Source organism: Xylocopa sonorina, chromosome 15 (assembly GCF_050948175.1).
Source record: "Xylocopa sonorina isolate GNS202 chromosome 15, iyXylSono1_principal, whole genome shotgun sequence".
Classification (NCBI taxonomy): Eukaryota; Metazoa; Arthropoda; class Insecta; order Hymenoptera; family Apidae; genus Xylocopa; species Xylocopa sonorina.
Window position 1 is genome coordinate 6,091,642 of NC_135207.1, and position 27,481 is coordinate 6,119,122.

A 27,481-nucleotide genomic window follows, 5' to 3' on the forward strand; every position below is an offset into this window, starting at 1 on the left:
AACAATATACAGATATTTAAATATTGAAATGTTCCTAAACTTGAGGCAGGGGGCATGGATGCCCATGCGATAAAAGTGACACGGATCGAGGTATCTTCGATACACGTGTAACACGTGTATTCGTACGCAAACAGAGGCCTCTAATTAAAAATAATAATAATTAAAATACGGATTAGTTAGTAAAGGTGAAATAGGAGCATTAATGTCCGAAAGATTGGAGAAAATTAAAGTACGGCCACCCCTCGAGAATCCACGCGGAATAGAGCGGAATACCTCTAATATGAAGTATACCTAGTGAAAGTAACATTAATTTCCACGAAATTTTCGTGCGGTGAACGAGAGGAAAGGATAACTTCGATTCTCATGGAACGTCAAATGCCCACTGAATTCATATGTCAGTACACAACGCCGGTTAAACAAGACACCTGCTAACCTTTCAGACAGTACCCGTGTTCCAAGGAAACTGTCATTTCATTAATAAGTTTAATGCTCGCCGTTAGAATGAGTAATTTAAGAAAATTCATAGGTAATTAAACACTTTATTCGATGTCTCCGTTAACGTTTCGAAGGGATCGGTAATTTTGCTCTGGCTACGGTGCATTTTCGTCTCGGTTTTCAAATATTTATGAAAAAAAAGGTTATGCGATCAATGTGTGGTGCGAGTAATAGATTCTACTGTTGTTAATTTCAACACAGATATCGGAGCCAATTTGACAGATCCCATGTACCAAGGTGTTTATCACGGATCGCAAAAGCATCAACCAGATTTGGATAAAGTCTTAGAACGAAGTTGGAACAATAATCTTTCGAAAATTATAATCACTGCCGGTAACATAGAAGAAAGCAAAAAGGCTCTCGAAATAGCACGAACAGATGGTAAGATGCTTTCGTCTAAATACTAAAAAAAAAAGCATTTATTAGATTATCATACACGCGTTAGTTAGTGAAGAAAAGAAAGACAAAAAACAAATTAAACGTCGCGTTACTATCGCGTCTCTCTGTCACAGGTATCTGTAATTTACAATTTTCAAATGTTCCCATTATATAGAGGTATTGCTGTCTAATAATGAAATATTATAAGATTGATACGATTAATATTTTGTATACCTTGCAGGCTTTCATCTGTGAGGCTATAAAGCTTGTTATTACAATTAATAATAATTATTGCATAGCTACCATTTATTTGTTGTTAGATTAGATTGAAATGCAATGATTGCATGCGAAGAAACCAGTGAAAGAGAGATGCAACGGTTGCTACTTGTCTATTCTTGAAACTCCAACAACAAAATGCATGTCGATGAAAATGTCTAGGTACATATTACATCATCAATCTTCTTATTTCGTTCAGACAATATCTGTCGTATACGTATAATTGTCTGTATATGTATATATTTCAGAGCGACTATTTTCTACAGTTGGTTGTCATCCAACGCGTTGTAACGAATTTGAAGAAAATGGTGACCCAGAAGCGTACCTTAAATCATTATCAGATCTAGCCACAGACAATAAAGACAAAGTTGTCGCTATTGGTGAAATGGGATTGGATTATGATAGATTACAATTCTGCCCCAAAGATGTTCAAAAGAAGTATTTTGAAATGCAATTATCCTTATGTTCGAATTTGAAATTACCAATGTTTCTACATTGCCGTAACGCTAGCGAAGATTTTGTAAGAATTCTAAGAAAACATAAAGATACACTAACAGCTGGTGTTGTACATTCTTTTGACGGCAATCCAGAAGAGGCTAATTCTATTTTACAAATGGGATTATACATTGGCATCAATGGATGGTATGTTGAATAGGATACAGCTAGTGGAACCACTATATTATGGTTGTAAAATTATTTGGACATCAAAATACCTGTATTCCAAATATTAAAACAAATATTTGTGAGAAGATAAAACAGCCTAGTTAGGATTGGCAACTATATAATATTAAGTAGAAATTTATTCAGTCTAAGTCTAGAGAAATTTCAGCTTATATTTAACTGTTATGATATCAGCATCAATTTTATCATCTTAAGAGTTGAATACCCACTTATTATTTCATGTATTATGATAGCAATCTCAATATTAAAATGCGTACAATCTTGGGGCGATTTTGTAGCAATAAGTACATTACAAAAGTACTATTGTATACCCACTAAGTATGTTAATTTACAACCATGCTATATAGGTTCCTCCAATTTCGCCTACATTTTCATTCTGTAACTAAGCGATTCACATTATTCTATTTACAGTTCGCTTAAAACAGAAGAAAACCTTTTCTCTGTTACAACTATACCATCGGACAGGTTGATGATCGAAACCGATTGTCCATGGTGTGAAATAAGACCTACTCATGCTTCTGCGAAAGATATCATCACCAACTTTCCCTCTGTTAAAAAAGAAAAGTGGCAACCCGATAAAATGGTTAAAGGAAGAAACGAACCATGCACTATTGTGTAAATATATTAACTAATTATTAAAATTAATTTTCGTTGATTAAATCACGCTTGTTATAAAACAAGAGTATAATTATTTGAATTGAACAAAATGTTTGTGACTGATTTTCATTTACAGCCAAATTTTGGAAATACTGGCGCGAATCAGAGACGAAGAAGAGGAATATTTGTGTAATCAAATATATAAAAATACGATGAAAGTTTTTTTTCCTCACGAGCTCTAACACATTAATTCAGACTGAAATACTAATTTTGTAATCAGTGTGCGTTTTAGCATTGCACGCTATGCTCATACATATAATCAGGGAGAAAAGCTGTGAAACTATAAGATACAAAGAAATAACTAATTTCTACTACATTCGTTTCTGAAAAGGAAGGAAATGAAGACTCATTTTTACATGCATAGTTCTATGGATGTGACAGATCGTCACATACCACTGATCTCTTTCCATACAAAATTTTAATATTTTCCTTTTTTTTTGGTAAAATTATCATTGTCACCGTAATCATCACCGTTAGAGTTGCACTATTAGCGCTATTATATAATTGTAATTATAATAATAATTATATTACTATACCTATATTTATCAACATTATACTACACATCCTATAAGTATCATTATTGTTATTCTTATTGCTGTATCCAGTGACATTAATTTAATAGTCTACACACATTATAAAGTTAATCATACCCTATACTCCTCCTTTATTTTTATGCATATATAATATATATATATATATATATAAAAAAGATACCAAAAACAAAAAAAAATCTTTAATATATTGTTCGACTAACAAACCAACTTTGCCATGTTACCATCAAACACCATATTAGAAATATTCAATGGAAATATATTAGCGAATATACAAAAGTAGAAGGTTCTGAGTTTAGTAATAAACAGTGTAGTTTATATATTACTCTAATAATTATTTTGACAATAGATATTAACTTAAAAAAAAAAAAAGATATTAACTGAAGACATTTTCATTAAATTTACGGATTTTTAAAATGTCATGATCGGTCAGAGTATGATACATTCTTTCAAATATCACAGGTAAAATGGCCGCCATAAACATATTTGGAAATGTATATCAACTTCGGAATTATAGAACTAAATGCAAAAGGTGTGGGAGAAGATTTTTTTTGTATCACCGAAAGAAAAAAGATCGGTACGCGACGCCGTCCAATGAATTTCATTCACGGAACTTTAGAAAGTGTTTGCACCTTTTCGTACACCCAATCGTATGTTTGACTTGCCAATGTCTGTGTAGTGTCGATTGCTTTTGAAGCGTAATTTTGCAAATTTTCTGGACTTAATTTTCCGCTAAAAGAACGACAATATAATGAAGTGTAATATTACTTCTATTTTGAAAGCATTTCTTTACTTACACAAAGACATTATGCTCTAGCCACCGAAGGGTCGCGGTCGAGCGTTCGTTCAGCTTCTGTACGCATAAATTAGAGTAAACTTTCAGAACTTCCAAACCCTGACTACTTTTCAACTTAATTTCATCTAGCATTCCTGGAGCATAATGCTCGATCTATTAAACATATAAAGCATTCGTGATATTTATATGTATTAGTAAGTATTAAAATCATTAATACTTACTGTTTCTGTAACCAAAGGGCCATTCTTTCTAGCGTATTCTGCAATTTTATTATAAATTTTAAAAGAAACATTTCTCATTACAAGATAAATGTCTCCAGCTAGTTTGACATAAGGTTTACATCTTTCAACAGTTGCTTTATAATATTCTGGTGAAGTGGCTTCTATAAATTCAAGAGCTTTAGAAGAATATTCCTGCATCAGAATCCATGACTGTTGTCCGTAGGCGGATACTCCACTTCTTGTCAAAAACTTACCTGTATTGGATGCTAGATAGTTGCATTATTAGTATGAGATGTTAACAGCAATAAACGATATTTAAGATTGAAACAGTTTTATCTATATTACCTTTAAAATCATTATGTTTATAAATATCATAACCAACAACAACGCTACTAAGAAGTAACAACAGAAGAATTCCTTTTTTCCAAGGGAATTTCTTATTCGTAGAAGCTGTCATTTTCAGTAATAATGCCTGCAATGGAAAAAAAATGTATAAAGTACAATATTATCATAGCGATATGCTTATTGCGATAATATACATAAAAAACTGATAATGTTGTTATTAACAAGTCTAAAGGTCAACATGGTTATCAGAATAATCATGTTACAGACGCGAGCGTAACGAATAATGTATTCTCGATTTATGTAAATACGTACTTCTTACCCGCGAGGTTGACCAACAAATGAGTATGCCTTACAATCTGTTTATTTTACCGAGGTATCGTTTCAGTACGTTTTGTTTTATTATGAAGGAAACCCGTGACACGACAAATGATGTTAATGTCGTCAGTAGCGATGTCGAGGGGACAATGTGCGATCGATAGTCTCCTCCCGAAAAAACAAGCTTACCTAACCTAAACTATATTTACTATTTGAATTTCTGGTAATTGTTTACCGCGTGAACGATCCTTTGCCGTATGAAATAGATTCGTATGTAGGCTTCACAGATTATTGTTAAAGGGAATTGTATCGATGATTAAGCGTTCTTTTTCACGTGTAAAATGAGACTTAGTTTAGTCAAAATACAACTTGTACGTTGTGTAGTATGTTGATACTACGTGTATGCGCATACGCAAGGTATACATAAACAGCTATCACGCGGATAATTTAAATATATTTTTCATGCAAACGATTACGCGTGTAATATGTAATATTTTCATTTTATCAATTATTACTTCTATATAATTTATACAAAGTAGACTGTAAATTATAGTATAACCAGGATGAGGGAAATTCTATTGAAATAAAATGAAATAATGTTGTTCTGTTATACGAGAGTTTTGTTTTCCAAAAAAAGAAAAAAAAATGAATTCGAACTCTTACATGCAATATAGGTTTTTAGTTTAAATATTATTCAAGATATTATATAAAGTTGTATTTTGCAAATATTCAAGTATATATTTATATTTACAATGCAATTACATTTTGCTTGTACTATTCCTTTAAATGCTAAAACAATCTTTCTATCTAGGTATACTCTATTGCGTTTTACTTGTGTATATTTAACAAATCAAACTTAAACTTACCTTGCATATTTTATTGCAATTATTTGCAAGACTTTCATCTTTGCCTTTTTTCCACCTCTCATTAGTTGTCTGTAATACTATACATGTCTCTTTAAAACACTTTGTTTCCAATGTTGTGTGTAAAATATTCCATTTTGCATCTAGAAGAAAGAAAGCATAATTAATCATTTATAAATGGAGTAGTCAATTTATGAGAATTAATTAGTGCAATCTTACCAATATACGTTAAGAGTAAATGAGATTGGTACAAATTTTTGGCATAAAGAGACTCCCAGACAGAAAAACAAGAAGAGTCTGCGGCTAGACAAGCTACAAGCACTTTGATCAATTCATCCCTATAGTTTGCATGTACTTTCTGTGTAACCTTTGGGATTAACATTTCAAATAGCTTCGCGCAACTTATATTTTTATTTTTAAATAATACTGACTGAAAATAAGAAATAAAATAATAGAAAGATATCCAAAAAAATTGTACTCGATCATTTCATCAGTTCTTTGTTCATTAATAATATTTATAGATACGTACTCTTAGTTTTTCAATGCTGTTATTGATTTCTCTGCCTAAAGAAGCAGGAACATTGAACTTTCCAGAAGTTGTATCTTCTACAATATCAAGATACAGTTCTGGTTTAAGATCATGGAAGTTTTCATGTCCAAACACAAGATCGTTCAAAATTTGTGCTACATAATTACAGTAACTTTTTGTTTCTAACATAGGGGACATTACCTCATGCCACACTTTCAAGCCTACAACCAAGTTCTTTCTACCAGCCTGTGATATTGCCCAAAGTAAAGAGAGACCGATATTCTTTCTATTTTGATATGAATTTTTTACGCGTATCAATTTTGAAATGTTAGCAACGGTCATTTCAGGATTAATTCGTGCTAGAAGTTGTAAAAATATTTTGTGGCCTACAACGGGTGATCCCTTGGCCATATCAGTAGCCATTGCGGTAAGAGTATTTTCATAAAAAAGTTGCGCCGTTTGCTTTCCTGCTACTTCGATAGCTTTTTCTAATGTGGAAGATATCGACTTAGGTACTATACTTAATGGATAGTCTTTAGGTTTTCCAGAGAAAACTACGTCTTCTTTATCGATAGGTATTTTTATATTGAGAAAGGCAGCAAGTTCTTTCAACCAGATCAAAGGAGCTTCAGGAAATCTTGTTTGACTTGTAGTCAAAATATTGCGAAGCTCCTCTGCATTAATCTAGAAGAAATAAATTTTATTCATCTGTAATATGTAAGTTATATGTAAGTCGCTCGTACAGAAGGTAAATTTTAGCACATGTACCATATTCAATGCATCTTTTATAGACTTTGGAGGTTTCTCCTTAGGTTCTTGCTTCTTTTTTTCAACGGATTGCTGCTGCTTCTGTTGCTTCTTTTTCTCTTCATTTTCCTTTGTTTTATTGTCTTTTTCCTTTGACGGTTTTTTATTTTCTTTATTATTGTCCAAATTATCGTACAAAGTTTTCACTTGGCTCAAAGGAACTAAAAATAATAACTTCTTGTCAAACATATTTTTATTTACGCAACGTAATACGATGTTAAATATTTTTTGACACATGCACGAGCAAGTTCGAAGCGTACGATTTACTTGAACAATACCATTTTTACCGATTTCAAAAGCTTTCGATAATGGCATTTACATGAAAAAGTGATAAAAGTTGACAGGAGGTTAAAAGAGTATACTTACGGAAATCTTCCACTTTTGGCGCATTTTCGATAAATTTCTTTTTCTCAGCTTTCGTAAGTTTACTGATTTTCCCATTGCTTTTATCCTTTTTATTTCTCCCAACTAATTCCCAACCACCGGACGACATACTGTAATAAATGCAATAAACAAACGTGCACCTAACAATACTATTAAAAGGCACTTGAGTGTTTGTTGGCTGTTGTGTTGTCCGAATATCGTACGTGGTCACGCATGCGCATTTACTAAATTGCCACGCGCTATTTTTGTATGACATATGCGTAAAACAGGTATACCTAGATATATGTACGTATACCTGTAATCATGCATGAACATCGATACATTTAACTTGAGACCGGAGTCTCAAGTAAATATATTGTTATAATGGATACGGTATCGCATATTACAATATTATACAGCAGTAGAAAATTCAAAATTAAACATAAAATTATAAATTATTCTACATCGACATCTACATAGATTTTAGTTTATGCCTGGTATATTCCTGTACTACGTACAATGCGATGACATAGAATGGAATATTGTTTAAGTTATATTCATACTTTGAATTAAATATTAATTGTTGAATCGGAATAATGCGACGAAATATTCTGTCCAAAACGTGTCACGCATTTGACAAAATTTGAAAAAATATGATTGATTCAATCGATGAATCGTTTTTCCCAACTATTTCAACCTCAATAAATTAACATCTCATCTAAATACTATATATTTATATAAAAATGCATTCGAAGAATGAATATCGCAGATCTATAGACGAATACAAACCTGCCGACCCGATAAAAAGGAAAATAGGTTTCTATTGGATTCTAGTTGCTTTGAGGATTATTTTAACGCTTGTTCCTCAAACAGGATACATTCACCCTGATGAGTATTTTCAAAGTATTGAAGTAATATCTGGTAAGTAAAAAATTATTGTATACAACAAGTTTAATTTACAATGCAAAGTATTTTTATAAGAAATTCTGATCTTTCAGGAGATCATTTTGACATTGACATCAACAAACCATGGGAATTCAATTCAACATTTCCTATAAGGACTATCCTAATACCTCAAATAATCGTTGGTATACCGTATTCAATTTTAAGCAGACTTTCACGATATACACTTTTTTATTTTGGTACATCATTGAAGTCACCATATTTTCTTACATTATTTCCACGTCTGTTAATATGTGGCTTGTCTTTTATATCGGACTATTGTTTATACAAAATCTGTTATATGTATGGGCAAAATTATAAAATAAGACTGATCACATACGCCAGTTCCTATGTTATGCTTGTTTATGCAACTCGTACATTATCAAATACCATTGAACTGGTGCTAACAGCCTTGTTAATATATTATGCATCATATTCTATGGCATACACAGAAAAGGTATAAAGGTATAAACATTCCATTAGAACAGTAATTTATAGGTCAATTTATAAAATAAGAATATTTTATCATTTCAGGTAGTCGTTCAAAGTGACTATCTATTAGATAAATATAATAAAGCAAGAACTGAAGTAGAAAGAGTGAAGTACTATAAGCTGAAAGCTTCATTACCTCCACATTCTTTAAATCATTGTATAAGAATAGCCACGATCACAGCAGTCGGCATATTTAATAGGCCAACATTTATTGCATTCACTGTCGCCCCTATTTTCTTTTGGTTGCAAAGAGGTTTAGGTTCTAAAAGCGTAGGTTTCGCAGATTTTCATGTTCGAATAATCAGCTTCATTGCCTGTACAATACCTACCACAATCTTTTTTATTCTAGTCGATAGTTTTTATTTTGGTTATTTAACAATGGCAGAGATAGGCAATTTTGATATTAGTATGAACAACTTTGTGGTAACACCACTCAATTTTCTTAGATATAATGCAAACACTAAAAATCTACAGACTCACGGTTTGCATCCCCGTTATTTACATTTTATAGTAAACGTACCCCTTTTATATAATGCTCTTGGAGTTATCGGTCTTATTACATTTGGAAAAATGTTGTACAGGTAAGTACAACATTTACACTTGTACCTTTCGTTAAATTTATTATCCATATCAATTGAAAAACTTAATATGATTAATATAAAATAATTATCATTTACAGTGGTTTAAAAGCTCAGTGGTTAAATTTGCCACGGATACAAAGTGTTGTTGGTCTGATGACAACATCTTTTGTTACACCTATTATATTGTTATCGATATTCCCTCATCAAGAACCTCGATTTATCATTCCAACACTATTACCTTTAGTTTTCTTATATGCACCGAATATAACTCGAATATCGGGAGTTGATACAGTCGTACGTACGACCGAAGATAGCGCATGCCAAAATGCATTTTCAACGAAAACTAAGTTGAATAAACTACAGATCTTTTGGTTCCTATGTAATATTGCATTAACATTTTTTTACGGTTTCGTTCATCAAGGCGGAGTTTTACCTTTAACATCTCACATAGCCACCGAATTGAAAGCAAAACCAGATCTCACGCATATACACTTAGTTACATCGCACACTTATCCCATACCAACAGCGCTTTTACATTTAAGGAATACTAAACGAACGTATATGAGTAGCGGAAAACACAAATATAAATTGATCAAAGACTTTTACCTTTACGAACAAGGTTCAAAAACTATAAAAGATGTATGTAATACTATCACGTTGAAACTTCGTGAATGTGAACACGAGTATGTTAACAAGCAGATACCATATAGATTTTATTATGTTCTTCCAGCTACAGATATAGAAGAGTTTGTTTCTATTCAAAATAGTACAAAGTTATTTAATTATCATATTGTAAATAGATTTTATCCACACGTTACGATGGAAAAATTACCATTCTCAAAAGTTGCTAAGAATATTATGTATTTAACAGATTTAAACAGATTTTCAATGGAAAAATTAATTAAAGTTATAAACAACATACTTGAAACTTTCCAAGAATTTCAGTTATTATTAATACGGGTTGAATATTTACTCAAGAACAAATATAAAAATAAACGTAAATCGTGAAAAAGAATTGACTTTTACAATCTATTGTAGTAACTTATTTATTAAATTAATGTGATACGTATTTATTATTAATTTACTTATAATAGTTACATTCATTTCACGAAAGTTTTCAGCATTAAATATTGAAAAAGTCTTATTATCCTTAAGAACTTTTGAGATCACCAAATTAAAATTCATAAATATGCGTGATACATAAGTATTTTTTACATTAAAATCTATTATATATATGTAGAAATGATTAAGAATAAGTAAATTTACAAAATTGAATCTATCGGTACATATTATATTACAATCCATATGCTTTCAAATTTAATAAAGTTGTTTAGTTCTGTTTTGAGCTTATTATTTATCTATCAATTGTTACCCTACATAGAAAAATAGAATATAAGATCGAAATTTATTAATTCTCGTATCGTAAAACACGCTATAAATAAAAAAAAATTACGATACATCTAAAATTTGTTTCTAAAATAATTTGATTTGTTATTTACTTTCTAATCAATTAATACTCATATTATATCATTAAGTAATTAAATGCTATAAAGTACTCCAAAATTATTGTGTTAACTATTTAGCTAAAAATATATAAAGTAAATAACAAATATGGAAATAAATGTATCTTTTATAGATTTATAACTATTATAAAATACACTTTCACTACATATACATTTTCAATACATTCTTTATTTAATCATCGTTATATGTCCAAGGTAATTCCTCATTAAATTTACTCTGGTGAGCTGCATTACGTGCGGCAAATAATCGCTATGAACATTATCAAATGTGTTGTAAAAGAATAGTTATATTAAAATAAATGTTATTGTTCTCTGATTTTTGTAAGAAGTACTCTAAGTGTGCTTATAACCTTTTAATATGTGTGAGACATGATGGACTTTTTACAAAAATCACAGCATAGAAGAAATAATTAAAACTTACCGGATTGTCTATATATGCTTCGCACTTGTAGCACCAAACTGACAAATCGCTAAAGCTCAGAGCCAATGGATGATCCATTTCTTCGAAGTGTAATACACCGTGTTGGTTAATATTACGTGCACAGTGAACAGTGTAACACTCTAGACAAATCCAATTTTCAGCGGTACTACTACAATCTATGCACGGTGCATGTATATCAATTCCTGAAGCTGGTACATCTTTGACGCTACCCAAGTGTGGGCAGTCTCTTAAAGGTATTACTGTAAATACATTCCCAGCTAGCAATACCTGTGAATTTAATAACGAAATTTCAACTAATAAAAATCTCAATTTATTTTAATAATACGTTCATTACTGCAAAAGTTTAAATATTAATCACTTGTAAATTTTCGGAAAAATAGTCATATAAATTCCTATTGCCGTTTGATTGTCCGACTGCCCCTTCGCTTTGTTCACCACTGCTACCAGCAGCAGAATTGATAGAATTTTTATTAAAATTTCCCTCTTTTTCGTTTTCATTCGAACATTTTTTTATGCATTCAGAGACTACAAAAATAATAATTCTGTATAGTAATAAGAACAACATATATCTTTAACCTACCATACCTTCGTTGTCTAAGTTAACAGTATCAGCAGTTTGCATATCTAATGAATTATAATACGCATCAACTATCTGCTGAAAAGTATTCTCAGAATCTTCTAAATTCTCCGTACACTTTTTAGCCAATATCTTCCAAACTGCACATTTCCTTCGCCTATTTTGCATTTTTTCCGTTTCAATTTCCTCCAATGCTATCTTAGACTCAGAGAGCCTCAACAGTTCGTCGCTGTTTATAACACGTTCATTTGTTTTCATATGCGGCACTTTGGGCTTTGGAAGCACTCTTTCTTTTGGCAAGGACGCATTAAACATTAAGGCCGGCCAGTATTGTTTCTGAGTCCTTAAAACGTTAATTATGCTGTGGACGGCGCTCGCGCACGCTGTTTGCCCGCTTTCCAACATTGGTAAAGGATCACCAAGCAACGATTTTGTACAAACGGTCATTGCATGGGCAATGGAATTGATATTGTAGCCTCCTTCGAGACTGAGAATAATACGACCATTAGCTAAAGAAGATAGCCAATGTGTTAAATGTCCGTACATTTCTGGTGATACAAAACAGCCTTGAAAACAGAAGAAAAGTATATTTAGAATAATGTTCCATCATGATAAAAAATACGTGTTACGTACCTCCTAGAGGGTCGCCGATACACGCGTCGAAACCCGCGGATACTAAGATCAATTCCGGATTAAATTGATAAGCAATTGGCATTATTATTTGTTGAAATGCTGCTATATATTCTGCATCGCCCATTCCTTTCTATATACCATAACGAACAAAATACAGTTATAACTCTTCTTTATGAACATATCAACTTACAATACTTTCTAAAATTGACCTTGTTCCATGGTACATTAACAGTGAAACCTTCTCCTGGCCCAGAACCAACATAAGTGTAATTAGCTTTTTTCGAATTCGGGAAGAAACTGCCGTTGTCGTAACGATGAACAGACATGTAAAGAACTTTTGGATCTTCCTCGAAAATTGACTGCGTTCCATTACCATGGTGTACATCCCAATCTACTATCAGTACCCTAACAATTTCATTGTCTTTTATATTATAATTCGTGTATTATTAAAAGTAAGTTGGTGCTGCACAATACCTCTGTACATGATGAAATTCTATGGCATATCTAGCTGCTACAGCAATATTGTTGAAAATACAAAAACCACATGCTGTATCGCCTTTAGCATGATGCCCTGGAGGCCTTACAATAGCAATTCCAGATTGGCTTTCTCCATTCAACACACTATCAACTACTTGTAACAATGATCCAGTGGATATTCGAGCAGTTATCCAAGTATCAGGATGCAAATAAATTGAATTATAATTTGCTGCCTGCTTATGTAGCTCTTTTGGTTTCAAATTTTCCGTACTTTTAATTGCATCTATATATTCTTTTGAATGAACTAATAATAATTCTTCCATTGTTGCACTGCGACCCTTTAAAATAATCAGCAGAAGTGAAGAAAATATTTAAGCAAAAACATTCATATTTTTATTAATGCTCCAAAGAGTTCCAAAGAGTTATGTTAACATACTTGTTGCATGTAACATCGATCGAGTAAATTGCACTCTTGAACTTTTTTGTAAATACTATCAATACGATTTGGTTTCTCTGGATGGCTATCATCGGATATATTACAATGCTTTAACATTCTATCGTCGTAAACGACGCACACCTTATTAGGTGCTTTAGATAAATTGGTAACTAAAAAGAACATTCATTCTATATAGTTTATCATTAGACATAGAAAATTCTATTAAATTACAAACTTACACCGAATTAATGCATTCAGTTGTTCCTCTATCATTTCAATAACTTCTTTACTTTGAAACGGATAACAATTTCGAGTTTCGTAAACTTCTGGATGATCATCAGTTCCTCTATGATAATAAAAGTAACTAGTTTTTACAATCGAATATAATAAAATTCTTGTTAAGAACGATTTAATTTCTTACTTAAATATAACTACAGGTAAATGTTGATTAGCACTTTCTTCTTTATTATTTGTTGTACTATTAATACTGTACGTCTCTTGATATTGATAGCATTTCCAATATGGTTTGTGTGAATAAATAGTATTTAAAATTGTGTCGCGAATACTGAAATTATATTGAAAGTAAAAAAGATCAATGATAAACCTTTCGTATTGTAGAAATATCAGTGGGTTTGCTCACCTTATTGAAGGTAACGCAAGAGTTTCTAACATAGGACACGGATCGCCTAATAAAGCGCGTAATGTTAAAGCTGCACTTTCAGCTAATGATTTTAAACAGTAACCACCCTATAAGGGAAATATAATTAAAAAATGATCTGTTTCAAATATATTTCACCAAAATAGTATTATGTAAGCATAAAATAAAAATTCTAGAACAAGTTATAAATATACTTTGTACCTCCAATATAACAGCAACTTTTCCAGAGGCCAGACTCAACAATGACGATAATAAATGAGCATAGCATGCAGGTGTTATTAACATCTCGCCCTTTATAAAAGATTAAAATGTTAAACATATTACATGTTACTCATTGATATACATAATAATGCTAAAATTATTATATATATCAACCTTTTCGTCTCCAATTGCGGAATCAAATCCAGCCGAGACGATGATAAGATCAGAATTAAACTAAGATAAAAAAGAAAAATTTACAAACGATATTTATTGTTTTACCTCCGGACAGCCTAAGGCTGCGTCATAACCAGCTGACACTATTATAAGATCTGGTTGAAACTATAATAATCAAAATTTATCCATTTTTAATCATGTTTAAAGTTATATATAATAGAAATTAATTAATGTTAATTTTGCATTACATTAATGAATTTAATTACTACAATGCGTTATTCACCTCGTAGGCCATTGGCAATAAGACTTGTTGAAATATGGCTAAGTATTCAGCATTGGTCATACCAGTTTTATTAAGTGGCACATTAAAATTGTATCCTTCTCCTAAATTATTCCCAATGAAATGAAAATTAGATTCCCTAAGATTCGGCCAAAATTCACCATTCTCATAACGGTGAATGGAAAAATAAACTACCCTATAGAGAATTTGTAAATAAAAAGTATTATTTAGAGGAAATCAAAAAGAGATATTTAAACATATTGTACCGTGGGTCGTCGTAAAACATTTGCTGAGTAGCTTGTCCATGATGTACATCCCAATCAACGATTAATATCTTACTAGCTAAATTATTCCTTAAAGCCTTTTCAGCAGCAATTGCAACATTATTAAAGAAACAATATCCGCAATACTCCGACTTCATTGCATGATGTCCAGGTGGTCTGGAATAAATTAAAAGAACAAAAAAGTTAATACAGTTCTGAACGAATCATAAAATTATATTACCTTATAATAGCCATTCCATTCTGAATTTCTCCTTTACAAATACTTTCCACTAAATTTATTGTTGAGCCCACAGCTAACAGAGACAATTGGTAGGTAGTCTAGAACAGTTTTAAATGAATTAATATTCAAACCTGACAATACAAAATACATTCACATTATTTTATTTTCCTAATTTAATAAATATTCACATACAGGATGTACATAAATGGCATCATATTTTGATGATAATAATTCTAAATTATCTTCATTTGTACAGCCATCGGTGGCCTTTAAAATATCTATTTGTTCTTGACTGTGTTTCATGAGTATTTCACTTTCCGTGGCTTGTCTTGGTGCAATCATTTTACATCTACTTATCAAACCCAAGTCCTCGCATCTCTGTAAAACTCTTGTCAGTCTAGCAGGACATTCTGGATAATTCGGATCCCAAAGGCATTTGTGTTCTGCCATGGAATGGTCAAACACGAGACCAGTTTCCATTCTTTTTGTATTATACGAATCAATAGCTTTTTGATATATGTCGTGTACGAAAACATTATTAGACTTTTTCCCCTGTAACACGCGTTGTTGTGCTGCTTCGCGTTTAGCTGCTATCAAAGCAGCAGAAGGACGAACCTAATTAAATGGGGTAGTGAGTTAATTCAGAATTACTATTGTAACAATTCTTTTAAGAGTCTATATTTACATTGGACGCTTTCGCAGACTTTTTGGCACTTTTTTTCTCGGTCACAGACATGGCGTTTTTGATATTTTTATTATTTGTCTTTTTCGAATTTTCTATGGTCTTTATCAGCTCAATCTCACTGTCTGCTAATTGTTTAGCAGCAGCAAATAAATCCTTACGTATCACAGAGTCAGACTGCAAGGAATTAAAAATAAAAGATTAATTTTTTAGATAACACAGATAAAAAGAGACTACAAAGAAATGAACAGTCTGAGAAAACTAATATCAGAAAGTAAGACTGTGTACATAGCGAAGCCTTAATTATACATGACGCACTGTCAATTGGAAATAAAATTTAATTCAACATTCAAAACAAACTTCAATTATTAGTACTGTTACCATTGCACATAAAAAAAACGACGAGTAAATATAAAAATAAATCATCTATATAAGGACGTTATACGTACGATAAAATAAAAAACTGTTGATACTTTTTTTATATGCAATGTACACTGAATTACGAAGATAATCACAAGAAAAGAAAACAAAGTGTTGTCAAGTAATATATGGATGACGGTACGAGCGTAGCCTTGTATAGCTATCAATACCCCTACCACTTGAGCGTACAGCCGCGAATAGAATCTCATTACGACCGTTTCATTCAAACAATCAACGATACGAACGCACATGATTAAGAAAATTAATTTGCTCACCATTTGTGCTTTTTTGGAAATAACCTCGAAATTTATGAGAACGATTAGGCTTTCTCAACGAGCAATATCCATGTACTAAGCCATGCGGCAAACGGAGAACGTTGAATTTTTATCAATTAAACAATGAATTCATCCGCTTCATTACGGAAACGTAGTTGACCCGGTTCCCTTCATTTTATTCACTTTCGATTTTACTCTTACGCTATCTCGACGACCAGTCAAACGCTATCCGTGGCTACAAACTGTGATCAAAATTGCAGTGATGCCATCGCTTAGTCGAAAGTAGAATCACGGACTTCAGCACTGTCAATCTCGCGCTAGAATAATAAATCGTGGTACATATAACCTCGCGTATGTACAATTGTTTCTCTCTTTTTTTTTTAAATAAAAATAGAATTTTAACAGTCGATCCTCTTTCCTTTCCAATCCAAGCGAAAAGGCTTTAATGATGTTGTCACCTCCCTGAAAGTAAACAATACGTATTGAAGACAAAAGGACTTGGTTATTTGTTGAAATTATATATAATATCATATGTATGGTATATAATATCATATAATATGATACATAAATGACTTGGTTATTTTACTGTTTGATTCTAAAAGTTATAATTACATATGTTTTGTTGTTACAGTACTCGGATTGATGCATTGTCTGTATGAAAGATTCCTCATAATTGTTTCAAGTTTTTCTTAATTTTTGAATGAATAGCACAATTTTCATTAGTGTAATTCGCTTAATATATTATAAGAAATGATTCGCATATTGAGGAAATCATTTTCGAGGCATCCCAAAAGGCACAGAAATGTAAACACATGGTCATCCCTAGCAACGGCATTTAATTCCATTAGTAAAGAACAATTCGCAATTGATTTCTTGAAAAAAGAAACCGTAAGTATTACTTGTGTTTTCTTGATAGCTTTATATGATTCGCTAGTCTTCTAAACATTTATATATTACAGGGATTATTCGGAATACCGGAATTGAAAACACCGGAAGGATTTAACATTTTAAAAGATGAAGCAATATCCCAAACGAACGCATTGATAGCGGAATCTACTGACCAAAATAGAAAACGGAAAATGGTAGAAATTTTTGACGATATGTCAGACGCATTGTGCAAAGTTGCAGATATGGCAGAATTTATTAGACTTGCGCATCCAGACAAACAGTTTGTTACAGCTGCAGAGAATAGTTGTTTATGTGTCAGTGCTATTGTAGAAAAGTAATTGTTCTTTTATAAATGCTATTCATTTGTTAAATGTAAGAACATGTAGAACTATGAATGATTACACAAAAATTTAAGCGATAGTTCACGGAAGCTGTAACTTTTTTTTTATATATTTGATGTAATGAAAGATTGAATACTCATTTCAGATTAAATACTCATTGTGAACTGTATGACGCATTAAAGCATGTTGTATATAATGGAGATGTTCTAAAAACATCTGCAATGGATGATCATGTTGCAAAATTATTCTTGGTTGACTTTGAGCAAAGTGCTATTCATTTACCAGAGTCTATAAGAGAAGAGGTTGTGCAGTTGAATTATTCTATATTACAAGTATATATTTTAGCTATTATTTATGTCTATATATTTATGTAATTATTTTGTATAAATCAATGATATATATTTTTATTTTCTCACTATAGTTAGGTCAGAAGTTTATGGCAGGTACTGGTAAGACAAAGGCAATAGATGCTAAACATGTGCCATCTAATGTAAGGGAATAGTAAGTATTATCACTGAATAATTTTTAAAATAAATAGAAATTCCACAGTAAAATAAGAACTGTTTTCAAGATTTTTTAAATGCATTTTACAGTTTCATAATAAGGGATAATAAAGTGTATGTGCAAGGACTTTATGTAGATTCTTCTAACTATTTGGTTAGAGAAACAGCATATCGTGTATTTCTGTATCCCGATGAAGAGCAAGAATATCTCTTGCAAGAACTCTTAAACTCCCGTCATACTTTGGCCAAACTATGTGGATTCCCGACTTACGCTCATCGGTAGGTTTTAAAAGTATCTACTGATCGAAATGAACATTCGTCATCTGTTATTACATCTATTAAAAATTAATAATTTTTAGAGCTGTGAAAGGTAGTACCGTTGAAACACCCGAAGTAGTATGCGAGTTTCTTGATATTCTGAACGATAATTTGAAACCAAAAGCAACGAAAGATTTTGACGAAATGCAAAAAATGAAAGATGCGGAATCTTTTATAAAACAGGTTCGCTAAATTTGTACAATTTATAGAAGGTAATTTGCGTATTTCGTTTCATATTTTGATTTTTCACGTTTAGAAAATAATGCCGTGGGATACGCCGTATTTTACGGCTAAAGCGAAGAAAAATTGGTTGAACATGTCTGTAGCTGAATTTGCACCGTATTTTTCACTTGGTACTTGTATGGATGGCATTAACATATTGATACAAGCGTTATATGGTATCCGACTAGAGTATTTACCAGTTTTATCGGGCGAAGTTTGGGCGAGCAATGTACATAAAATTGCTGTGATAGACGAGAATGAAACAGTTTTGGGTTACATATATTGCGATTTCTTCGAAAGAGAAGGGAAACCTAATCAAGACTGCCATTTTACTATTAGAGGTGGAAGGCAATTATCTGATGGATCCTATCAAGTATGACTTAAATTAATTAAAAACGCAATGGTTATGAAAATTATCGTGACACGCCTATATTTTCACAAAAGGTACTGTTATTGCATTACAGTAAAATTTAAACTATTTGATCATTATGCAAATGCTAAAATAAATATTATAATTGTGTCGATATTTTTATAGCCATTGTACTTAACATTTTCAGCAAAATGTGACCATACATGTTTGTACAGTTATGTATATGGAATGATGCTCGATAAATTACAATTATGTATGCTCAAACATCTATTGCTATTCGAAAAAGAAACATAATGTACATTATTGAAAACATTGAGTGCACATATTTTACTAAAAAAGCTATTACATTGAAGAGAAAGAAACGCTCACTGCTGGAAAGATTAAAATATAAAATTTTAATTTAATAAAGCCATAATCATTGTATGAATGAAATTTCAGAATCCTATAGTGGTATTGATGTTATCATTACCAACTCCAACATGGTCTAAACCGTGTTTACTTAGCCCTAACTCTGTAGAAAATTTGTTCCACGAAATGGGACATGCATTGCACTCTATGTTAGGCAGAACAAAGTATCAACATGTAACTGGAACCAGGTGCAGTACAGATTTTGCAGAAGTTCCAAGTGTACTGATGGAATACTTTGCAACTGATCCAAGAGTGAGTTGTTCAAGAGTTATGAGTTATTCGGTTATCAAATGCAATTTTATTTTTCAATCATTTAATATGTCTTATTAGGTAGTATCTAAATTTGCAAAACATTTCCAAACCTCGGAACAAATCCCTACAGCATTATTAGAAAAATTATATGCCTCCAAAAACATATTTTGTGCCTCTGAATTACAAAATCAAGTATGCTACAGTATGCTAGATCAAGTTTATCACAGTGGACAATTAAAAAAGTCAACAACTGAGATATTAAAAGAAATACAAGGGAAGTACTATCAACTTCCTTACATTGAGAACACAGTATGTATTTTTCTTTTACAAATTCTGTAAAAAAGTATCTTTATTATTTATGTTGTGTGAATTTAAAATATTATTTTTACAGGCATGGCAATTAAGGTTTTCTCATTTGGTCGGGTATGGTGCAAAGTATTATTCTTATTTAATATCTCGAGCAATTGCCTCTTGGATATGGCAAACATATTTCCAAGCAGATCCTTTCAATCGAACAGCAGGCAATCGATATCGGGAGGAATGTTTAGCGCACGGTGGTGGAAAACCTCCTTCTACGTTAGTATCTGATTTTTTAAACAAGGAAGCTAATGCCAGTAATTTTGCAAAATCTTTACTTTGTGAAATTGACACAAAAATGGAACACGTACAAAAACTAAGAGAATAACTATTCGAAAACAATAATTAGAAAGATACGAAATAAAAATGTTTTCACAATAGAAGGGGATACTGTAACAGATACAAAATATTATACACATAGATAATTGTAAAAACGTAAATAATTTTGTAATCAATCTTGTAAATAAAATGTAAATAATTGTAATTAACGTATCACGAACAGAAGATAATTTTAGCTTTTCCTTTTATTTTATTACAAGTATGGAATCTCTTACCCTATTTACAATCTTAATAAAACTACGAACGATTACACAAAAATAAGTTTTTTAATGTAATACAGACGAAACGCAGTATAAGGTAATTTATGAGAAGATTAATTACTATGGTTTATTTTTTCCAAATGGTTTATTGTTGTTGTAAACGAGAGAAAAGAACCTTTTATTATATTATTAAAAAATAAATACAAAATAGCAAAATTATAACAACAATATTACTATACTTCCTTTCTCTTTTCATTATATTTATTTTAAAATAACTTCTGACACGTGTTTTACCCTTTACTGCGTTCAGGGATGGTTTTAATTCAATATTAAAACTCTCCGTCGAGACTTTCATTAAAATTGGCTAACGATTTATCAACATTTCTTTCATGTTTATACAAAATCTCGATAATAAGCTATTTTGTAATTACATTGACGTAAAACGACTGAACAAGCCACTGGATGATTTAAATCTTAGTATCAATAATACATATGTATATATATATTTAATAACAATCGATCCCTACGTTACGAAATTCTGCCTGATTTTCTTTCTTTTCTGGAAGTTGCCTCTTTCTCGTATCTCGTTGAATATATCTAGGAGATTTTTTATATTCACAAAAAAAGGGACTGGACCTTTTCTTTACAATAAATTCTTGTCCTCTTTTTTAGATTACACTAAAAGAGATAGTAAGAAATTCTGTACCCGAATCTAATATATAGTTACAGTAAATTTTATGTATATTGTATTATCCCCCTAAAAATTTTATTTTGCACAGCATTTACATGTATCATAAATTATTTCTTTAACAACTATTTGTAAAATAACCTTGTAATACAGAGTTACACGGCAAAAGAACTATAATTAACTTGTGTAATAACGTAGCATTATACTAAAAATTGTTAATGTACTGTCAAGTTTTTCAAAATTCTGTATTAAGCATAATTCAAGTGAATGTTAGCAATATTCAAGTAATTTAAATTGTAACTATAGCATAAATCTTAAGTAAAATATTATTTTAAATAGAGTTGTTAAAGCGGTATATTTCTGAATGAGCCTTGATATTATACGGCACGTACAAAGCAAAATAAGTAGTCGACATTGTTATCACATTACTTTTTAATCTGTATATAAAGATAGAAGATACACATATATTCTTATAAACTTGTACTTTTATCAAGCTACAATTCCCTCAAAGGTATGCAAAAAATTAATTTAAATAAGTATAATATTACGTTTAAATAGTTATCATAGTTTTTTTTTTTTAATGAAAATTGTAAAGCTAATGGCAGAGTATTTTGTATTTCACAACAATGTGAAACACTTTCGTGTGCTTCCATATCTTTAACGAAGAAAGTGATCATTAATTCGAACATAAAATCATGTCTGAAGATATTAATTTTAATAATACGCAGTTTATAAATAAAACGTGCACTACTTGAAGAAGTGCGCGCGCTTCAGATCATTATTAAGTTTATTATAAATTTACATATGTATTGCTTTACTATTGTTTCGACAAAAATGGATACCGTTTGTACAAGTTAGATTATTTTTTTTTTTATTTTTCTTATTTATAAACTCTGTATTATAAGGTAATGTACAAAAATTTGTTATAGAAATACACTATTATGTAATAGTTTACGTTCTTAATAAGATTTCTTCAACATTGTGGCATTTATTCTTTTCTTTTTAGTATGCACTTATGTATCTTTTGTCCGACAATGTTCGAAAAATTCTGCAATGATGTATTTTTTTGTTTCATGTAACAGATATATTCAATACACGAACCTTTATTTCATAATGTATTTTTCCACTTGGTTAAAATTATTTTCAATGACTGGTACGTTCAACGTCCACAGTACACTGTATCTTGTAATTACTATAAATAACGCATTCCTGTTCATTTTCAGCCATCGCATTACTTTTTTTTTTTAAATTCTTAAAATATTCTTACTATGTTTATCTCCTTAAATCTTTATGCTGTGAAAAATTGTTCTGCATAAAAAACTGTTGATATATTTTTGTTTTAAATACTGTACCATTTAAAATATTTTGCACATGGTCCTTTTTTAGCTGAATCCAGAAACAACACAAGAATACCAATGGTAAAGCACTGTTTGAAAGGGAATCTTAATTGTCCAAATATTCATTTGCGCACTATAAATACCGAAACAATTGAGTCCACTCTAATTTCTTTCATTTTTGTTTATCAACTAACCACGCATTGTAACATTGTGCTGCCATTCAATCAGTTTTAAGTTCCTCGTTTCATTCTTTTTTTATTTATTTAACGTGTCACATTTTCACAATAGGCAAACACCAAAACGAATTGGTTTTTTTTTGCTACGAAACATAGTGACCACCCAGTCTATAATGACTTTGGCATTTGGTTCAGGTTATGCAACGTAATTGTATTCATTTGCATTATCTTTATCTCGTTCCATGTAATCCCTATCTATGAGAGATTCGATTCGCTTTTTCAAGTCTGCAGGCTGAAAATATATTTTTTTTTGCATAATTGTATCATATCTGAAATATATTATGTCTTAAATATATAGCATACCTTTACAGGAAACTTTAATTGATTGTATAATTCACTGATCAGTAAATTGTGCGTGAGCGTTTTTCTCATTTTCATAATTCTGACAATAGCTGCATCTATCTGATATTGTCTATCTTGATAGACTCTTTCTTCTGTAGCCTTTTGTTCTTCATTCTGCAAAAGGACAACAGTCAGTAATAATGACTCGTAACGATTAGTAATAATAACTCGAATTGTCTCATACCGTTTCCTTCATTTGGATTTGATTAATCTTAATTCTGAATAATTTATTTGTGAAATCTGCATTAAATACAAATCTATCATTATCCGCGACATCTCTTCCCCTTGGATTTTTTTGTAACACCCTAGCTTTCCCACAAGCTAAAGATTGCAAAGTCCTTCTAAGTTCACCGTCTTCTATATTCGTCGCTGCTTTTATATCTTCCAAAGACAAATTATCGGCATCGTTAAATAAGATTAACACCAATGCTTGAAACAACGAAACCTGAAGTTCTTTGTTACCCTGTTTTTAAATATCGCAAAAAAAAAGTAAAAATCATACAGAAAATACATAATCTAATTATTTTACATATCGTTCATTTGCAACGACATAACTCAAAAATTATAATTTTCCGACTTTAAATATTATAGAAGAAATGTATGAGTTTTAATGTTTTACAATATGGTTATTATGAATCCTTAAGATTTTTTTCTTTTTAATTACTTTAAGTAAATTTTGAGTTGTACCATTATTGCAATGATTGGATGATATATAATTATGAAAAAATGTTACCAATACCTGATAAAACCAAGCTTTTAGTACACAATGCCCTAAAGTAGGCTGCCACTGCAATTTCCTACCACTATGTTTTCCCAAATAAAATTTATTAAATACATCTTGATACTGGACCATTTCTGGTGGTAGAGTTACTTCCATTACAGGATATGTTGGCCAATAACCCATTGTAAGTATAGAAACAGTTAAGTCCAAATTACTGGCAGACAATTCGCTTTGTAAATTTCCTGCATACTAATTGATACAAAAATATTTTTAAATTGTGTAATTAAATAGTAATAATAATTAAAGGATAAATTGAAAATGCATTACTTAACACAACTTATTTTTACCTGTTTAAAAGCAATATTAATATCTTTGCTAAGTTCCATATCTTTGAACATCCCCTCCAGTTTACTAGTAAAGCCACCGCCACATTCTTGTTTCAATTTGGACAACATAGATTTTTCAGCATCAACGGAGGCTGACTTACCAACTAACAAACGTTTAGCCAGATCTTTTTTATAAAATGCTTCAAATACATCTTTTCCATGTATAAATCTGAACAATACCATAATTTTATCTAATAATCTTTCTAATTCTTCTTCCGTCGCTTCCTTATTACCCGCTCTTAGTTTGCAATCCACAAATTTCGCTGCAATTAACAAAAAAGTATAAATTCAACTTCATATGTATAATAAATACCATTATTTTAATATGGGAACAGATTAATGTTACCTATTAATTCAGCTGGTTTATTTGCACGTTGATTAATGAAAGCTTCAAAAGCCTCTTTTAAACTATTTGCAAATTTCTCATTTTTATGAAAACACGTATTAACTATATTGTCCATTTTATCTTTGAAATCTAAGAGCTCTTGAACCATGGTTTTATCTTTCTCTGGATCTATGACTATGGTTTTACCCTTTTTCTGTAAATAAAATAAAGAAGGTATATCTATAATTTGTATTACATACTATAATATTTAAGAATTCCTGAAAAAAAAAAAAAAAAAAAAATATATATATATATATATATATATATATATATGTAAAATACCTTAATATAAGAATTGAAATTTAAACAAAGTTCTACAAGGCCGTTTTTCACCCGACTATATAAGTTATAAAGTAAAGATAAATCATTAATCCTATTTTCGTCTAGCAAACCACTCAATCCCTTCTGTAAAATGCTGGTAATATGTTCGGATAACAATTGCTTTTCCACTGTGTGTATTAATGACCATCTATAACATTACATTAATCTTGATATTATACGAGATAAATATACTATGTAGTCGGTATAAAAGTGCTTTAAATAGTATTTACTTTGTAGATGCATCTAAATAGTGCAACAAACGTTCGTTTTCTTCTTGGAGCCGTTTGTCCACATGCGCTAAGTACTCAGGAACATCGTGTTCGTTCATCAGCCGCTGACCTTCAGCGGCATATAGTCTTTCGGTGGCAACCAAAAATCTATAAAATTTAAATTTTAGTGACAATAGCACGACGCGTACGTTGATAGAAAAAAACAATTCGTACTTAGTTTCAAAGGCATCTTGATAAATCTGTAGGTCTGATAACATTCTTAACAACGATTTAAGAAGTGTCCTATCCACCGTATCACCTTGACGCTCTTTCTCTATTAACATAAGTAGTCCTTCTACTGTACGCGTTTGAACTAAATTATTTAGAACGATATAAGCTCTGAACAAATGTAGCCCCATGTCCCTAAAAACAAAATAATGAGTAAAGAGCGCATTAAAAATTGTTTCTTTTAAAAAGGTATAAGATCACGTACCAAATGGATAAGATGTTTGGATTTTGTAATACATATGTTCTATCCAAATATAGAAAAATACTTCTAATCATTATCATTTGCCTGCAATGCGACTGCCAACATTCGTTCATTTTTTTTAAGAATATGTGCCTATCCATAGATTCTGCTAAAAACTGTTCGATATTTGCTTGCACATGGGCTTCTGTTAACCTTGTCAACTTCGTATACAATGTAGATGCCATCTTATGATTACACATATTTTCAACCGCCTGATAAAGCTCTTCCAACGAGTAACGAATACTCTTGCTGGTTTGTATTGCAATTACGGCTTCCTGTAACTTCTCCCATGTTTGCTCTTGATAATTCTCTGGTAACTTCGGTTTATCTACCGAAAATATGTAATACATACAATTACATGTATGCTTGTAACTATTTCTTAGAAATGTAATTTTTTTTAATGTTCTTTACAATGAAATTACAGTTTTTACTTCATTAAATTCTACGTTAAGACTTTGATAAAAATAAACAGCTAACATGGCGCAAACATTGAAAATCATCAACAACTTAGTATATTAAACTCATTTCCCATGACTCCTTTCGTAACCGATTTATCTTTAAAAGAGTAGCAACAAAGAGAAATGAAATAAAATCATAAATTGTTTTCAGAAGTTCCACTACCCTATCATTGCTGAAACGGTTACATCAAACTTGTACCGTATTAGTGACTCGATCAAATGAAATGTCGATATCTTTAATTAATTGCACAATCAACGCCAGAAAGCGTATGAAACTTCTAGAAAGTTGATAAAAAAAGACAAATAATAGACGGTAAAGACGTTCGTCCGTTTCAAGTTATTGACGGTGTCAGGTTAGGTTATGTCAGCTCAGTATTATTAATCACGTTTAGAAGTAATTTGTCCTTGGGGGTCAGGTAATGCGGTGGTAAAATGTCACAAAACTTCTAATGTCGTATCGAAAGGAATGTCGTAATTCGCGAAGGCACATTGCCAACAGTAAATTACACCACAAATCTTTCTGTGCAGCAGCAGCAGCAGCTGACTTTGAGGTTAGGTAGCCCCCGTGGTCTTGCTTACTTTTGAAATTTTTTATGACGAGCTTTCTAGCCGTACCAGGCTTCGCACTTGCCAAACTCGGTGAAATTTTGTTGACGCCGTTCGGATTCCCAACGGTTAAAGCCGAGAAATTGGCCCTCTTCTGAGTATCAGTCGTGGCTGTGGCCGTATCCGTCATGTTTTCAATCTCGTTGATCTCCGTGACCGCAACGGCGGGCAGCTTGCTGCGTTTTGCAGCACCGAAATTTAACACCGCTGCGTGATCAGCGGCCGTCCTCTTCACCTGTGCTGTGGCCAGAACCTGAGTCCCTCCGAGCCTAGACATATGCGTGCATCACTCGGCCACCGGCCCTCAGCACACGGAAAACAGTTTTCCACTGAGAAATTTTATCAATTCTCCCTCTTCGTTCTACTTCTTTTATCCCTCTGCTCGACAAGCGGAAAAACTTATTTATTCAGAACCCTGTTTCTGACGAGGTTCACGAACAATTGCCAATCTATGCGCATGCGTGATACATCTACGCGGCGCTCTCCGCGCG

General features: G+C 31.5%; 6 protein-coding genes across 8 annotated transcripts; 3 read left to right on the forward strand and 3 right to left on the reverse strand.

The window, feature by feature from the left end:
* The first annotated feature begins 254 nt into the window (after positions 1-254).
* Positions 255-3,179, forward strand: LOC143430894 (deoxyribonuclease TATDN1). The gene is made up of 5 exons (XM_076907370.1): positions 255-526; positions 697-876; positions 1,398-1,791; positions 2,242-2,445; positions 2,564-3,179. The coding sequence occupies exons 1-5, from the start codon at positions 487-489 to the stop codon at positions 2,667-2,669; spliced, it is 924 nt and encodes a 307-aa protein (XP_076763485.1). The 5' UTR covers positions 255-486; the 3' UTR covers positions 2,670-3,179.
* Tmem214 (Transmembrane protein 214) lies at positions 2,776-7,478 on the reverse strand. Its single transcript, XM_076907369.1, has 9 exons — positions 7,281-7,478; positions 6,876-7,075; positions 6,108-6,791; positions 5,798-6,008; positions 5,582-5,721; positions 4,401-4,527; positions 4,056-4,321; positions 3,836-3,987; positions 2,776-3,770 (listed from the first exon to the last, which is right to left on the reverse strand). The coding sequence occupies exons 1-9, from the start codon at positions 7,405-7,407 to the stop codon at positions 3,644-3,646; spliced, it is 2,034 nt and encodes a 677-aa protein (XP_076763484.1). The 5' UTR covers positions 7,408-7,478; the 3' UTR covers positions 2,776-3,643.
* A 285-nt stretch (positions 7,479-7,763) lies between these two features.
* Pig-z (phosphatidylinositol glycan anchor biosynthesis class Z) lies at positions 7,764-10,394 on the forward strand. The gene is made up of 4 exons (XM_076907368.1): positions 7,764-8,198; positions 8,276-8,676; positions 8,754-9,292; positions 9,391-10,394. The coding sequence occupies exons 1-4, from the start codon at positions 8,021-8,023 to the stop codon at positions 10,298-10,300; spliced, it is 2,028 nt and encodes a 675-aa protein (XP_076763483.1). The 5' UTR covers positions 7,764-8,020; the 3' UTR covers positions 10,301-10,394.
* Positions 9,993-16,650, reverse strand: Hdac6 (histone deacetylase 6). Of its 2 annotated transcripts, none has more exons than XM_076907366.1 (19): positions 16,575-16,650; positions 15,883-16,056; positions 15,390-15,812; positions 15,198-15,295; positions 14,960-15,133; positions 14,697-14,889; positions 14,414-14,473; positions 14,240-14,329; positions 14,021-14,127; positions 13,802-13,945; positions 13,620-13,726; positions 13,381-13,550; positions 12,942-13,282; positions 12,677-12,872; positions 12,468-12,597; positions 11,843-12,400; positions 11,616-11,782; positions 11,237-11,524; positions 9,993-11,065 (listed from the first exon to the last, which is right to left on the reverse strand). In XM_076907366.1, the coding sequence occupies exons 1-19, from the start codon at positions 16,575-16,577 to the stop codon at positions 10,988-10,990; spliced, it is 3,501 nt and encodes a 1,166-aa protein (XP_076763481.1). In that variant the 5' UTR covers positions 16,578-16,650; the 3' UTR covers positions 9,993-10,987. The 2 variants fall into 2 exon arrangements, with proteins under 2 accessions (XP_076763481.1, XP_076763480.1); XM_076907365.1 differs by lacking the exon at positions 14,414-14,473 and adding an exon at positions 14,519-14,578.
* A 574-nt stretch (positions 16,651-17,224) lies between these two features.
* Positions 17,225-20,616, forward strand: LOC143430623 (mitochondrial intermediate peptidase). The gene is made up of 10 exons (XM_076906989.1): positions 17,225-17,462; positions 17,534-17,796; positions 17,949-18,135; positions 18,225-18,304; positions 18,397-18,585; positions 18,666-18,807; positions 18,881-19,219; positions 19,655-19,876; positions 19,955-20,185; positions 20,268-20,616. Exons 1-10 carry the CDS (start codon positions 17,325-17,327, stop codon positions 20,559-20,561), a joined length of 2,085 nt encoding a protein of 694 aa, XP_076763104.1. The 5' UTR covers positions 17,225-17,324; the 3' UTR covers positions 20,562-20,616.
* Positions 20,617-20,910: 294 nt separating this feature from the next.
* Cul4 (cullin 4) lies at positions 20,911-27,267 on the reverse strand. 2 transcript variants are annotated; one of them, XM_076906987.1, is made up of 11 exons: positions 26,964-27,267; positions 25,891-26,254; positions 25,632-25,820; positions 25,419-25,565; positions 25,150-25,336; positions 24,829-25,021; positions 24,444-24,745; positions 24,115-24,345; positions 23,560-23,838; positions 23,337-23,489; positions 20,911-23,265 (listed from the first exon to the last, which is right to left on the reverse strand). In XM_076906987.1, the coding sequence occupies exons 1-11, from the start codon at positions 27,265-27,267 to the stop codon at positions 23,170-23,172; spliced, it is 2,445 nt and encodes an 814-aa protein (XP_076763102.1). In that variant the 3' UTR covers positions 20,911-23,169. The 2 variants fall into 2 exon arrangements, with proteins under 2 accessions (XP_076763102.1, XP_076763103.1); XM_076906988.1 differs by lacking the exon at positions 26,964-27,267 and adding an exon at positions 26,771-26,944.
* Between the last annotated feature and the right edge of the window lie 214 nt (positions 27,268-27,481).

Bases quoted from the DNA above. Each gene is read 5' to 3' on its own strand.
- LOC143430894 (XM_076907370.1), top strand. From the start codon at position 487: ATGCTCGCCGTTAGAATGAGTAATTTAAGAAAATTCATAG. The intron at 527-696 runs GTAATTAAACAC...ATTTCAACACAG, and splicing joins TAATTTAAGAAAATTCATAG to ATATCGGAGCCAATTTGACA. The intron at 1,792-2,241 runs GTATGTTGAATA...TTCTATTTACAG, and splicing joins TACATTGGCATCAATGGATG to TTCGCTTAAAACAGAAGAAA.
- Tmem214 (XM_076907369.1), bottom strand. From the start codon at position 7,407: ATGTCGTCCGGTGGTTGGGAATTAGTTGGGAGAAATAAAAAGGATAAA. The intron at 6,792-6,875 runs GTACATGTGCTA...TATTTCTTCTAG, and splicing joins TAAAAGATGCATTGAATATG to ATTAATGCAGAGGAGCTTCG. The intron at 4,322-4,400 runs GTAATATAGATA...GCAACTATCTAG, and splicing joins TAAACATAATGATTTTAAAG to CATCCAATACAGGTAAGTTT.
- Pig-z (XM_076907368.1), top strand. From the start codon at position 8,021: ATGCATTCGAAGAATGAATATCGCAGATCTATAGACGAATACAAACCT. The intron at 8,199-8,275 runs GTAAGTAAAAAA...CTGATCTTTCAG, and splicing joins AAGTATTGAAGTAATATCTG to GAGATCATTTTGACATTGAC. The intron at 8,677-8,753 runs GTATAAAGGTAT...TTATCATTTCAG, and splicing joins CTATGGCATACACAGAAAAG to GTAGTCGTTCAAAGTGACTA.
- Hdac6 (XM_076907366.1), bottom strand. The intron at 13,283-13,380 runs GTATGTTAACAT...ATTATTTTAAAG, and splicing joins ATCGATGTTACATGCAACAA to GGTCGCAGTGCAACAATGGA. The intron at 12,598-12,676 runs GTCAATTTTAGA...TATGGTATATAG, and splicing joins TTAATGTACCATGGAACAAG to AAAGGAATGGGCGATGCAGA.
- LOC143430623 (XM_076906989.1), top strand. From the start codon at position 17,325: ATGATTCGCATATTGAGGAAATCATTTTCGAGGCATCCCAAAAGGCAC. The intron at 17,463-17,533 runs GTAAGTATTACT...TATATATTACAG, and splicing joins ATTTCTTGAAAAAAGAAACC to GGATTATTCGGAATACCGGA. The intron at 20,186-20,267 runs GTATGTATTTTT...TTATTTTTACAG, and splicing joins TTCCTTACATTGAGAACACA to GCATGGCAATTAAGGTTTTC.
- Cul4 (XM_076906987.1), bottom strand. From the start codon at position 27,267: ATGTCTAGGCTCGGAGGGACTCAGGTTCTGGCCACAGCACAGGTGAAG. The intron at 25,821-25,890 runs GTACGTGATCTT...TTTTGTTTTTAG, and splicing joins CCAAACATCTTATCCATTTG to GGACATGGGGCTACATTTGT. The intron at 25,566-25,631 runs GTACGAATTGTT...TAAATTTTATAG, and splicing joins CAAGATGCCTTTGAAACTAA to ATTTTTGGTTGCCACCGAAA.